Raw genomic sequence first — 13,588 nt, forward strand, 5'->3', positions numbered from 1 at the left:
CCTGGTCTCAGGCTCCCTTGGAAAACAACCTATAACTTATTTGGGGGGAAAACCTTTGGGTAGAACAGTTGGATCACACTTGGAAAACACAAATGGTGATTTAAACTGTAAGACCCAAAGACAAAGGATCCAGACCGGGCAAACAAAGCTGCTCACAGAGTGATCTTCTGTGAACAGGAGCAACCCCAGCACTACTACGCCAGCTTCTTTCTTCCTTGATTCTTTCTTTTTTGGCCCATCATCTCGGCATCAATGGAGACACTTGCCACTGGATGTTCAGGTCCTTCATTGACCCTCCCAGGGCCATTTTCATTTTTGGTCATTTGGTTCAAGGCATTTCCATGTTATATCTAAATGTTTATTCTTGAGTTTTAAACTCATAACTATGGTGTATGACCACTGGCTAATTCCTGCTTCTCTCTCAAGTCTGCAAACATCACTTCTTCCAGCTGGTCTTCCTTGACCATCTTGACTAGGTTGGGTCAGGGTTATGGGAGCAGTGTGATCCCCTCCACGAGCATCCAGTACTTACCTTCTTGTAAGACCACTCATTCATTCAACAAGTATTTCCTGCATTGAGTGCCTGTGATGTACCAGGTACTGTCCTAGGGCTGGGACTGCAGGGGAAATAAGAAAGACCCAGACCTCTTGGGGCTTAAGTTCAGTACAAGGACAATAGAAAATACACAAATCCATATTTTAACACCTGACAATAAGCGCTATGGAGAGAAACAAGGTGAGATAAGGAGATGACAGGGACTGGGGCCAAGCTGTCAAGGAGGCTTCTTCAAGGAGGTAGCATTTGAATAGAGGCTTAGATGAAGCAAAGGGGTGAGCTTCACAAAGGCCAGGGAGAACGTTCCAGGTAGAGAGGACAGCCTGAGGGATTGGTGGCACCTGGCATGTGGCAGGGGCTTAAATGTGTGAAACAGATGGAGGGATAAAATTTATTCTTGTCCACCTACACACCAGACTTTGTATATATTCCTTTTATCTGAAATGTCCTTTTCCCTTTCTGCCTACCCAATGCCTCCCTTTCTTTAAACATTCCCCCTGATCTGCCCTGTTAAGCCAGGCTTGCTTGAGCCCACGGCCTCAGCACACTTGATCGCACACACCAGGCACAACAGCTGTGGGCACCTTTGGGCACCGCAAGAGTCTGCACAGCTGCAACCCTGGGAGTGGATGCAGTGAGGTCACTCTCAGGTAGGCCCTCTGGGGAATGAGCACCCCAACTTTGAGACCACAAACCAGCCCCTCTGTATGGACAGAGAGGCAACTGCGTGTTATATGGCAACACAATCAGACTTTGGGATTGAGCTCCTTTCTCCTTCAGCCCCCAGGGGAGAGGGGAGGGGCAGTCTGCCCATCCCCACTGCCCCCTCCATACCTGCAGACAGAAGACCCTCTGGTGTCCACTTTACTGGGTCCCTGGTTGTGGCGCATTTGCCCTGTCGGTCCAGCAGCAGCTGGTACTCTCTCGCTCCTATGACAACAGCCTTGATTGTGTATTTCTTGTAAGTTACTTTTCTGCTTCCTTTTTACTGCTCAACAGTCCCAGAATGCCTGCCCCTTGCCCTGTCACAGGTGACCGCCAACCACAGCCACCTCTAGCTCCATAACAGGTACTATTGACATAATTCTAATAGGCAAACTGTAGACTCACCAAGATTTATACATATTTCACTTTTATTACCAATCAAAAATAAATTCCATATATTGTTTAGCAAATATTATCATTGTTTTGTGACAAAAGACACAAGAGTCATAACAACAAAACTCCCCGAGAGTCAAACTCATAACAATGCCAAAATAAATCACAAAAATATACAAATTAAAATCTTATGCAAAATAAATATGAATTATTTGCTATGGTGGCTGTGACTTGCCTACCCATTCTCAGGCCATTTGCGAAGTTCTCCCTTCCACGGGAAGACGCGCAAGGCTGGGCCAGTTCCAGGGTACGGCTCAGCCCAGGAACCAGAGGTTGGAATAGGAAATGAAAAATTGCACTGGGAGGAGGAAGTCATCGGACCAGTAATATTTGGAAATAATCATGACCCTCTGCGAGAAGTGATTATAAAAAGGGAAGGGGAGGGGACGGGAGGAGGGACCACCTGCTGATAGTAACTGTGTGTGCAAAGAGGTAGCTGTGGAAGTGTGTGCACCTGCTGCTTTGACTTCACACACACTCACGTGGTTCAGGCCGTGGCTTCACCCCACCTGGCACTCAGGTCAGGTGCAGGAACACAGTTGTGCGAGCCCCCATGTAGATTTGGAAAGCAAGCAGATCCTGTAGAAAGCTAAGGGGTTTCCCCCAACAGGGGACAAAGGTCTGGTGTCTTTTTTACCTTATGGCTGAGAACCCATGGATGTCACCATCTTCTATCCAGACTTGAAGGAATTAGTTCTGTGACTGGGGAGGACTTTAAACTGACCAGGGGCCACCATACCTGGTGCAAGACATTTCCTGATCCCAAACAGAGCACTTGGTTGAGGAAAGGAGTGAATAAATAATACTCAGGAAGGCCTGCAGCGTCTCCCTTGCCTGATCTTGGGCCCCAGCAACTGTTTCTCCTGACAAAAGGGCCATCGTGGACCGTGGTCCCATAGCCTCCCTGATGGTGGGAAGCCCGCAGCTCTGCAGCAGGGCCCGGTCGGCCCCAGGGTAAAGGTGCTAGGGTGCGACTGCTTGTGGGGTGGGGCTCTCAGGGTCCAGTACCACGAGCTTCAGCCAAGGCCAAGATGACACCTCACACTAGGATTACACACGTGGGGGAGACAGGGCTGCCAGCTGTGTGCCTTTCAGACGGGAAACTCCTTTCCTGGGTTCTGTAAGTGTGTGAACAAGGCCAGGTAAGCCTCAGCCACAGAGGAAAGGGCATGAAGAACCTGCTTAGGTTGGCTTCCTATATGTCCCCTGGCCCTCCATCCCCAAGAGGCATTGGGGTTTTGGGATTAGAAGCAGAGCATCTGGAAGGAAGAGCTTCCTGGGTCAGTGACTGAGACTTGACTTTCATTGTTGGGTGAGAAGGGGGACTAGTACTAACTGCTAACAGCGTCAGTGCCCAGGACCACGTTCCCCCGGAAGAGTACCCCAGACAAGTGCCCTCTAACGCAGATGCCCTCCCCACCTGGGGAAAACCTTTGGTGAAGGTGAGGGCAGGGCCTGGGGAGCAGGGGTTAGCAGTCTTAAAGGTGCAAGGCCCTGCCTAACACTTGGAGTCAGCCCTGTTACAAGGGGAGAGTCCAAAGGGGCGAATATGAGGCAAACCAACGGGACAGTGTGAGAGTCCTCATCCCAGCCCAACTCACCAGGAGAGCCCATCCGCAGAGTTCTAGGAAATTCCTGGGTCCAGCGATCGACTGGAGGAGGGTGCTCCTCTCCACAGTTGGGCGTATCACATCCCTGCTCACAGCTCCCCAGGATCCCTTGGCCTCAGCAACGACAGACGAGCCTCAGTGCACGTGTCTGGGCAACTGTTCTCCGCACTATTTGGTTCTTTGCTTCCTGGGAAGAACTGTCTTCCCTCCCAAGAGAAAACCTTTCTCCCGCAGGCCTCTGGGACTCCATCTCCGGGGGAGGCGGAGAAAGAGTAGGCTCCCTGAGTCAGGGACATAGCCAGAAGGTCACGGCTGGGAGCAGATTATGGCTATCGCTTCCCGGGGTGAGAAATCCTACCCCTTTTAAAGTTTTTCTGGGAAAAAACATTGTTTTTAAATAAAGTTCCTTAACCCTGTCTTCCCTTCCCCGTATATTTAAAAAGAGGAGTTCCTGGTCACCAGCCCACTGTCCCACTTGTCCAGGGCTGGGCGGCCGCTGCCCCGGAGCTGTTCAGAGGTGCCTGTCGCAGTCCAGATGCCCCTCGGGCTGGGGGCCATCTGGCTGCTCAGTCAGACAGGCTATCTGTACCCCTTCCAGCCTAACAGGCTCCTTGTCTTCGTGTGGGCCCACCGGGGAGGCCCCCGCGGGGCTGGCGGGGGACCCCAGGCCCTCCTGTCAGATGGCGCTCTCGTGCGAAGCTCTGTGCAGCAAGGAGTTGCGCTCATTCAGGAGCGTCGTGGTCTCATCCACCACGGGCAGCTCAGACTTGTCAGTCAAGTTCTCGGTGCAGATGGTGCACCCATCTGGGGGGAACTGAGGGCAGTTCTCCATGCGGGAGGCCAGCAGCCCGTTCTGGTACTGTTGCCGGGTGATCTGCAGGGGGAAGGGATGGGGTTCACTGAGAGCAGGGCAGGGGGGACAAACCCTACATGAGACCAGGGGGAAAAGGGCAGCCGGGATGGAGGGTGCAAGTCCAGAAGAGAGGGCAGGACCCACTGGGGTCTCAAGAGCCCATGCAAAGCGTGAGGCGCAAGAGTAGGAAGGACGCACATCCTGGGTCTGGGCCCTCCGTGCTGGGTGTGGCAGAGCAAAGAAAGACCCCTGAGGCAGAGTGGTCCAGACGCCCAGGCAGGGGCCCGCGGGGAGCACTCACTTTAATGTACTGGAGGTCCATGAGCGCCCGGACGCTGAAGTCGGAGATGTACTGGCCCAGGATGGAGCTGCCGAACTGGTTGCTGCTGCCCGCCAGGGGGGCTGTGCTGGCCGAGTCCGAGCGGTCCGGGTAGCTGAGGGAGGCCGAGCGGCTGAGGGTCGTCGGGTGGGACGGGGAGCGGTCTGTAGGGGGAGAGAGGCTGTCAGGCTGGGAGCCAGCCCAGGGCCCCTCACAGCCTCCTGCCTAGCCTCATCCCGCGGATGCCCAGGCCATGGTGTCCCCACCGGGAACAGGAAGTCGTTCTCGAGCACAGACGGAAGCGCTCACTGCAGAAGGTCTGACCTCATCAAAGCAAATGAGTTAGTTTGTTTAGGACTTACTGTTGTGCAATAAGTATTAAAAAGTCTCCCAAAACAAACACACAGAACAGAAAACAAAACCAGAGACACAAAGTTTACGGCTACAAAAGCCCTCATTTCCCCAACAACTAATCAGGCAGGGACGACATGATGATTACCCAAGCATGTCCCTGTCTCGACGACAGATTCTGTCAAGGGACATAAACTACATACTTTTAAATTATACAAAAAGGAGGAATCTACAGTTTGTACTCTCTCACCACACCAATTACCCCCCCAACAACATGACACTCTGTTCACATCTCAAAATGCCCTTAAGAGCTCAAATGTATGTTCCGCGCATGACCTGTTCCATGAACAGTCCTGCCACGGGGTCTGCTGAGCCCAGCCAGCCTGGCAGGGCCATGGGGGAAGCAGGTTCCTCTCCCAGGAGCCGAAAGGACTCAGAGCTCCAGGCTTCCCAGGTTCCCAAGGCTGATCCAGTCCCCCACCAGGGGGCAAAGCCTGGGGTAGTGGTGGCGGTGCCTCTTCCCGCCCTAGAGGCAGCCCTGGGCTCCCTGCAGCTGATGGTAACCAGGAAAGGGGAATGACTCAACCTCTAGTGAGGAAGGAACCGATTCCTTATTTTGAAAAAGGAAGGGCACACACTATTGTACATCATTAGCTTGTAGTTTTACGAACACTCAGAAGAGAATAAAATGCACCAAGAAGTTATCTGTGAAGGCATGCTGACTTGTTTTAAACAAACAGGAAGTGATTTGCTTAGTTAACTACTAAGTTACTATCTAACTATTGAGTTAGCTGTTCTAACAAATAGCCCAGTGAAAAGAGCAACCATTGAATCTGGGTGACCGATTTAACCAAGGGAGACGGGATTGAATAATACTCTACCTCTGAGTTTCATTCATAAAACTGGGAAAATGCAGTCTGGACAGTCTATGATTGGGTGGTGCCCAACCATTAAAGGATCATGTGCACATATCACTTACTCTAACTTAAGTAACATTTCTGGTTAAGTTCTAGAAAAGAATAGAAATACTAGGGATATTACTTAATATTTCACATTAATTATTTGGATGATGAATGCTCTCAATTATTCCTTATTAACACTCCAGAAACAGAAACTGAATTTAAAACCAACATAAATTAGTGACATGACCTATTAAAAACAGAAGTCCTAGAAAGAAATACACCAAAATGTGAAGTGTTTGTTTCTGAACAATGAATTTATAGGTGCTTCTTAATTTTCTTAAGACTCTTTTCTACTTTCTCTATTTTCTAAATAAGCTATGTTACCTTTATGATAAAATTTTTTAAATGTAACAAAATAATGAGGTTTTAGACTTGGTAATTCCATCTCTGAAAGAACAGTCTAAGGATATAATCTTTTTTTTTTTTAAAGGATGGCGTCTTTTTTATTTTATTTTTTTTTAGGTAGAGGGGCAGTGATTCGGTTTATTTATTTATTTCAAATGGAGGTACTGGGGATTGAACCCAGGGCCTCATGCGTGCTAAGCATACACTACCACTGAGCTATACCCTCCCCATCTAAGGACATAATCTTAAACATGGAAAAAGGTTTTTTCATTAAGAGGTTTACATCATGGTGTTATTTAAAATATAGACCCCCATGAATATGCATATGAGGATAATAAATGAAGGCACATCTGCATAGTGAAATCCTGGTGCCTCTAAATAGAAAGCTTACGGAAAAGTGTCTCGGTTCCCATATTAGGTAATCAGGATTCATACCATGTACACACAAACTCCTGGCCATCTGTGAAACAAGAGCCAGTACAGAAGAAGAGAGGGAGGCTGAGGCGTTGGCCAGCGAGGCCAACACGGTCCACTCTCTTCTCACCAGACACCCCCTGCTCAAAGGCCATTAATGGCTTTGTACTTCCCGTTAGTCAAAAGCTGGTTGTGCTTGAACAGGACAAGTGACTTCTAAGTCACCTTTTCTTTTTTTTCAAGAGGATCAATAGAAAAATGTGCTTTGGTACATTTAAGAAGGGGAAAAAAAACCCAGCTGTACAAACAACAACAAAAAAAGGGGAAACAGTTGACTGAAGTGATAGGTTTTTAGCAGCTTCTTTAAGTCATGCACTGAGACTGGAGCTCAAAGATACTCGTGATGCCCTGAACCGCCTCTGGGCTCACCAGCCCAGGCGAGAACTCTGCGGACAGGACCCCCACCTTCCACCACCCTCTGCTGCCTCAGGATACATGGCATGGGGATCCCTCGAAGTGAATGATTCTGGAGCCAACACAGTTCCCACCAACCCTGGGACAGGGCTCAGGAGGGTGACATATCAAAGGCCAGAAACAGCGCCAGCATTTATCTGACCTTTTCCTAAATACTTTCTGATTGGGATGTCACACTTCAGTTGTAATAGACAAAAACCAAATAGTAACTGAGTGCTAACTAAATGTCTTGTATCAGTGCTCTCCCTCACTGCTCCTGACAATTCCAAGAAGTGGGCACATGTATCATTCCCATCTCACATGAGGAAACGACACTTAGAGAAGGTAAATCAGTGCCCAGAATCATTCAGCTGGTATCTGCGGAGACTGCAGTCAACCAGGGCAGTCTGCAGCTGCACTCTTAACCGCCCACTGGCTGCCTCCCACTGGCAGGTGGACACCAGCAGCAAAAGAATGAAAAGCAAAGCCTGTGAGGAAAGGTGGAAAGTTTTTCAGAGAAAGCTGGTGGGATAACAAGTCATCCTGCTGAGGTCTGTGAGTGACCCTGAGCAGGTAGTGTGGAACAGCTGGGCTCACTTGGCCTGGCCAGGAACAAGACACTCTCTAGTCCCAGCCTGTGTGCCTGTGCCTGTGCGTGTGCATGTGTGTGTGCGTGTATGTCTTCTCAAGGACTGAAGGACCTTGGAGGAAGCCCCTCCAGGACCTGGGCAAAGGCACCCAGTAACTGGGTCCTGGGCCAAGCAGAGCCAGCACAAATCAGGCTGGCCCACAAGTGTGAACAGGCGGGATGCCTGCAGGTCCACGGGCAGGGCAGAGTGTGTGTGTGTGGGGGGCTAGTGCCTGCTGGGAGAGGTTAATGCAGCTGCGGGATGCGGACTCAGGCGACAGGTGGCAGTCAAACTTCCCCAGCCATGCCAGGTTACCTGAGAGCCAGGAGAGCAGGGAGTTCCGCTTGCCAGGCGGACACCCGACCTGGGTTGAAGGCACTGGAGCAAAAGAGGAAGAGGTCAGTGATGGGTGGGGTGGACATGGAGCCACAGGAACAGGACAGAGAAGGCTTGCTGCAGCAGAGAGGTGGCAAAGTGGAAAAGGGGAGGAGCTCAGAGAAGAGCGGAAGCTGGTGGAGTGGGCCCAAGAGCTCCCACAGTGAATACAGAGTCCCCCAGAAGTCATCTTCCCTCCCTTCCAGCCACTCCAAATGGGAACTGCGGGTCTCCAGGTCAAGGGACAGAGCCTAGGACCCTGACCCAGGCTCGGAGGCATCGCTGCAGAGAAAGAGTGCTTGGAGGACTGTTCCGTGACTGTGGGCCCTGCTGAACAAGATTTCCCAAACTGGATGGCAAGAGATGCTCTTGGGAGGGGCAGAGAAGTCCTCCCAGTCCTAAGGCATCTGGGCAGAGGCCACCTGCTCCAAAACCCAGCTCTGGAGCCTTGTTTCTCACCCACTCTCTCCCCGGGAGCCTGCTCAGGCTGGTGGATGAGCTGAGCTGTATCAGTACGCATGGGTGCCTGGCCCCCCTCCACAGGGTCCTCTCTGTAAGGACAGCAATAGGCTGTCCTGTTGAGAGCACAGAGACTGCCCAGAGGCTGCAGTGCCTCCTCGCCGTGGGCCTATCCCCAGCACCAAAGCAGACTTTCATTCTCCAGCCCGCAGCAACCAGGGCCCCTCTTAAGGCTCGGAGGGGACACACAACCAGTGAGGAGCTGGGCTCGGTGAGATGTGGGCATCATCCGCAAGTCTCCTCTGGCAAGGGCAGCCTGAGCTGCTTGAGACTGGAGAAGCAGAGGGTACCAGCGTTGCCCTTCCCAGCACTTTCTATAACCTCGCTCAGAGGGTGTCCAGTCCCCTTTTTGTCCCCAAGTCCCTTTACTGCATCAGAACTGATCCTTAACCAAAAGGCAGTGAGTGGCTCAGCCCCTCAAAGAGCCAAACCCACGTGCAATCTGTGCGGCCAGTGGGCCCTGGCCTGGCCCCCAACCAGGGGCACTTTGGCCTCCTCCCCCGTCGCAGTCTTCATGAGCAGGGCCCTGCCTCCATGTCAGTTCTCCTCCTAGCATCATGGCCAAGGAAGGCCACTGTGGCCCGCCTGCCCGCTGGCCCATTCAGCTGTCACATGTTCCCCTGCTCGAGGGCCACTAACAGCCTCCTGCTTCCTATCACAAGCAAACGCCTCAACTTTCCAGGGCTCCCTGACACATACCCATGTTTTCTTCATCTTCTGGGAAGCTGGTCTTAGGTCCCCAGGACACACTCTCAGCTCCCTCTAGGCCTCTGCTTGGACCTCCTCCCCATCTCTTCCCTCCACCCTCTGAACTCAGTTCCCAGGGACACGTCACTGCTCTTCCCAGCCCTGGAGCTCTGGCCCGCGCTGGCCTCCTCTCCCCTGAGCCACCTGGCTTACGAGCCTTCCAGATTGCCCTAGGTTCTGGAGGGCCAGTCCATGTCCCTCCCGGTCCAGGCATGCTGGATGGCAGCCCAGACGAGGCCCAGCGACTCACCAGAGGGGGACGCGGACAGGGCCATGGTCCCGTAGTAGGAGAAGGCGCCCGTCTCAAACTTCATGTTCTCCTTCCCGGCCTCCACCTCCACCTTCCCCTGAGCGCACACAGGTCAGGGTTCCAAAGACAGTGGGAAGGAAAACACAGATGGAGTGAGTGGGGGTGTGGGCCGCAAGGAAGAAGAGCTGGTGCCCGCCCTGAAGACCCGGGGCAGGAGGAAGGGCATGGGGGAGGTGGGTGGGAGCAGAGGCTTGAGGGCTGGAAAGCACCGGGCCCCTGGGTCCCGGCAGGCGAGGGGCGGGGCAGGCTCACCTGCAGGATGAGGATGAAGTAGTCGGCTGGCTTGTTCCTGGTGTACAGGTAGTGGCGCACGTAGTACTTGTTGTGCTCATCAAACTTGAGCTCCTGAATGACGTCTGGGTACTTGAGTAGCCGCAGCAGGATCTTCTCTGATATCAGAGAGGGGCTAAACTGGGGGACTTCTGCAGGAGGAGAGATGAGGACTTCACGCAGGGCCGGGAATACAGCCACTGCCACACCCCTGGAGGGAGCGCCCCCCAGCTCCTGCCTGCCTGCTGGGCCTGAATGAGGTCTCCTATACTAACAGAACACGACTTCAGGCAAATCGCTTCACCGGTGCCTCAGTTTCCTCATCTGTAAAATGGGGATTTAAAACTTCACAGGGCCGCTATGAGGTGAGATGGGGTAACAGATAAAGACATTTAAACACATGCTCGCCACATGGGAAAGGCTTGATACATGTGACTATCATTATGGTCATTATCCGTGTCATCAATATCCTAGCAGGAAAAACGCAGGGGAAGAGATTATCACAGCTTTAGCAAGTTAGGGCTGGGAAGGAAGTTGGACTGGGGCAGGGAGGACAGAGCAGGCAGGCATTTTCCTAATCAATCACCCACGTCTCCAAGGGAGCTTTGAACCAGGAGCAAGAAGAGAGAAAAGTCACTGACTAGAGGTCAGGTCTCCTGGGACCCAGCAGACGCAGGTGGAGGTGAGGCAGATACAGATCCAGGTGCTGGGAGAGGGTAAGTGGGCAGAGCTGTGGGCTGCACCCGGGAGGAAGCAGGGTGGGTGCAGGAGGCACATGGAAGGGAGCCTGGTACCCACCTCAGGTCCTCCCAGCACTTATTTCCAAAATAAACCTGAATCCTTCCTGGAGGTTTGCCAACCGCAGGAATCTCATGGGGTGGTGCCTCACCCTTCCCATAGGCAGCCAAACTTTCCTGGAATCTTTCATCTGCCGCAGCCCTCGTCCCCAGAGGGGGCTGGTGGGGAGCAGCCAGAGACGGGTGTGTCTCCCTCTGGGACTGTATCCACTGACACCTGAAGGCCTTCCTCCTGCTCTTACCTGTGGCCAGGAAGCGATGAGCAGCCAGAAGTAGCTGAGGTGAAATTTTCACCTTGAGTTCATTGTCAGCATCCTTGAAGGCTGAGAAGTCACGTTTGTTTTTCTCAGATACCCGTTTCCGACTTCGGTTGTCAGCTATAAGAGAAAGAATCTGGAACTGAGAACAGCATCCCCCAGGGACTCAGGAACAGCCTAGAACCCGGCAGCAGCATCTGGGCCGAGACACAAAGGCAGGAGGAAGGAAGGTGGCTCCTCTCACTGCTCTGAGCAGTGTGCTCCCAGCTCCCAGCTCCCCTGCCCAGGGCCAGCACCCAGCCTCCCTGTCCCCACAGTGGCCGTGCCACCTCAGGACAGACATCAGTCTGAGCAGCACAGGGTGTGGGGTGACACTCACTGTACATGTCAGACTCGTCCAGGATCTCGGACTTGATGATCTCCTCGATGACGTCCTCCAGGGTGACCAGGCCCAGCACCTCATAGAAGGGGTCACCTTCACCCTCGTTGTTCACCTTCTGCACGATGGCCAGGTGGGACTTCCCTGCAGGGACAAAGTCCTGAGTCAGACAAAAGCAGAGCGACTGGTCATGAGACTCCTCGACCAAAATGTTAACACATCTGGGGCCATGAGTCACTGGGGTGGCATCATGAATGGCCTTTTCCCTTTTCTGTAATTCTTGAAGTTTCTATTGCAAACAGATATTGCTCTTATGAAAAAGAAAACCAAAAGTATGTTTTAATTTAAAGGCATTTACCTACTCCTGGGCACATATTCGGAAGGAACTCTAATGTGAAAGGATACCTGCACCCCAATGTTCATAGTAGCACTGTATAAAATAGCCAAGACATGGAAACAACCTAAATATCCATCAACAGATGACTGGATAAAGGAGCTGTGGTATATTTATACAATGGAATACTACTCAGCCACAAAAAAGAATAAAATAATGCCATTTGCAGCAACATGGATGATCTGGAGATGATCGCACTAAGTGAAATAAGGCAGAAAGATAAAGAAAAATACCATATGATATCATTCATATGGGGAATCTAATGAAAAAAGAAGACAGTAATGAACTTATATACAAAACAAAATCAGGCTCACAGACATCATAAATAAAATTATGGTCACCCAGGGAGAAAACGGGTGGGAAGCGATAAATTGGGAGTTCGAGATTTGCAAATATTAACTACTATAATACAAAATAGATAAAAAATAAATTTAATCTGTATAGCACAGGGAACTATATTCAATATCTTATAGCTACAATGAAAAGCAAGAATACGAAAACGAATATATGTATGTGTATGTATGACTAAAACATTACACTGTATACCAGAAATTGATACATTGTAACTGCCTGTACTTCAATTTAAAAAAATATTTAAAAGCATTTAAGAACCATTTATTTAAATAGAATGCAAATGGCAAAGTCCTGGATGATGCTGTGTATCAGGGGCTCCCGGGACCCCTGGGAAGGGGAGAGATCCAGCCTGACAACCCATGGACAGAGGAGCCTTCGGACAGAGGGCTCCCCAAGGGGCTCACATCACCCACCCCCTACAGGCCAAGGGACACTCACATCCCTTCACCCAGCTCTCCTTGGCAAAACTCCCCTGCATGCCCCCAGGGGCTGTGATCCTGCCCAAGGCAGGGGCTCTCAGTTCCCAAAGCCATTAACAAATTAGCCCAGGCTATAATTAGGCCAGGCAGCTTCTATAATGAGAGGAGGGCCACCCTTCCAGCTCCAGCAAGAGAAAGTTAGGAGGCAGAGGGTGGGAAGGAAGGATCCTTCACAGAAGCTGCGTGGGGTGCAGGGCTCCCAGGCCCTCCTCTGGGTCCCACCCTGCTCTTGTGCCCCTCGCCCCAGCGTGGGATGACAAAAGGGTGACAGCCAAAAAGGGCCTGGCCCGCACTCTGGGTGGAAAGGGACTGGGTGTCCCACAGGCAGGGACACAGGTTTGGAGGAGCCTAAGGGGAGAAGCCCTGGAGAGCTGTGAAGGACAAGTCAGTGTCTCCTGTCAGCTTCGTCTTCACAACTCAATCTCAGGCCTCACTCTAACGCCCTGTCTGCAGGGGATGTTCTCCAGGTCTCTGCGGCCACGGGGAACCTCAACCCCAGGATGCACTCTTCAGAACTCCTAGGGGCCTCTTAGGGAGACAGAGAGATGCCAATTCTCTTGACTAGCATTTTTTAAAACTAAAGGGAAAAATCTTTATTTCCAAGTACACCACACGTGATGAGGGGGGAGTACCATTTTGTGAAACTTTTCCACAAAATTCTGGTCACAATGAGACACTTATTTTCAGTTGTGGTTAAAAAACTTTCAGTGCCCTGCAGGACAGAACCATGGCTAGACTCGATTAAAACTCTCCCAGGGTCTCCTCGAGATGAGGCAGCAAGAGCCCCACCGAAGCCCCCCCGGCAGGCGGCGGCCAGTCGGGGCCAGGCCCCCAGGCCTCCTGGCCCGCTGGAGGCTGCCCATCCGGAGTAGCCAGCTAAACCACATCACAGGCAGGATCCAGGACTGAAGTGAGGCCACCACCTCCAGGCTGGCACACTCTAAGAAACCGGTGTTCGGGGAGACACACAGGCCCCAGCAGGCACTCTGGCTGGTGGGCGGATAAACGGGCACTCACTTCAGAAGGCCAAACTGGCAGCGTGTCTCAAAATTAAGGG

General features: G+C 51.8%; 1 protein-coding gene across 4 annotated transcripts in view; it reads right to left on the reverse strand.

The window, feature by feature from the left end:
• Nucleotides 1–2,678: 2,678 nt before the first annotated feature.
• Nucleotides 2,679–13,588, reverse strand: part of CNNM4 (cyclin and CBS domain divalent metal cation transport mediator 4) — a 33,604-nt gene continuing 22,694 nt past the window's right edge. The window contains exons 2-9 of one of the 4 annotated variants that reach the window (XR_010378796.1): nucleotides 11,305–11,448; nucleotides 10,911–11,045; nucleotides 9,854–10,023; nucleotides 9,542–9,638; nucleotides 7,966–8,028; nucleotides 4,479–4,660; nucleotides 3,316–4,198; nucleotides 2,679–2,832 (exon numbers count right to left, since the gene is read on the reverse strand). Coding sequence is in view for 3 of the 4 variants with exons in the window: in XM_064481890.1 (XP_064337960.1) it covers nucleotides 4,001–4,198; nucleotides 4,479–4,660; nucleotides 7,966–8,028; nucleotides 9,542–9,638; nucleotides 9,854–10,023; nucleotides 10,911–11,045; nucleotides 11,305–11,448 (989 nt within the window). In the remaining variant the exon portion in view is untranslated. Of the gene's footprint in view, nucleotides 4,199–4,478; nucleotides 4,661–7,965; nucleotides 8,029–9,541; nucleotides 9,639–9,853; nucleotides 10,024–10,910; nucleotides 11,046–11,304; nucleotides 11,449–13,588 lie in introns of all 4 variants that reach the window. The other 3 variants (XM_064481890.1, XM_010984481.3, XM_064481891.1) reach the window with 3 other exon arrangements.

The sequence above is a fragment of the Camelus dromedarius genome, chromosome 33 (assembly GCF_036321535.1).
Source record: "Camelus dromedarius isolate mCamDro1 chromosome 33, mCamDro1.pat, whole genome shotgun sequence".
Lineage (NCBI taxonomy): Eukaryota > Metazoa > Chordata > Mammalia > Artiodactyla > Camelidae > Camelus > Camelus dromedarius.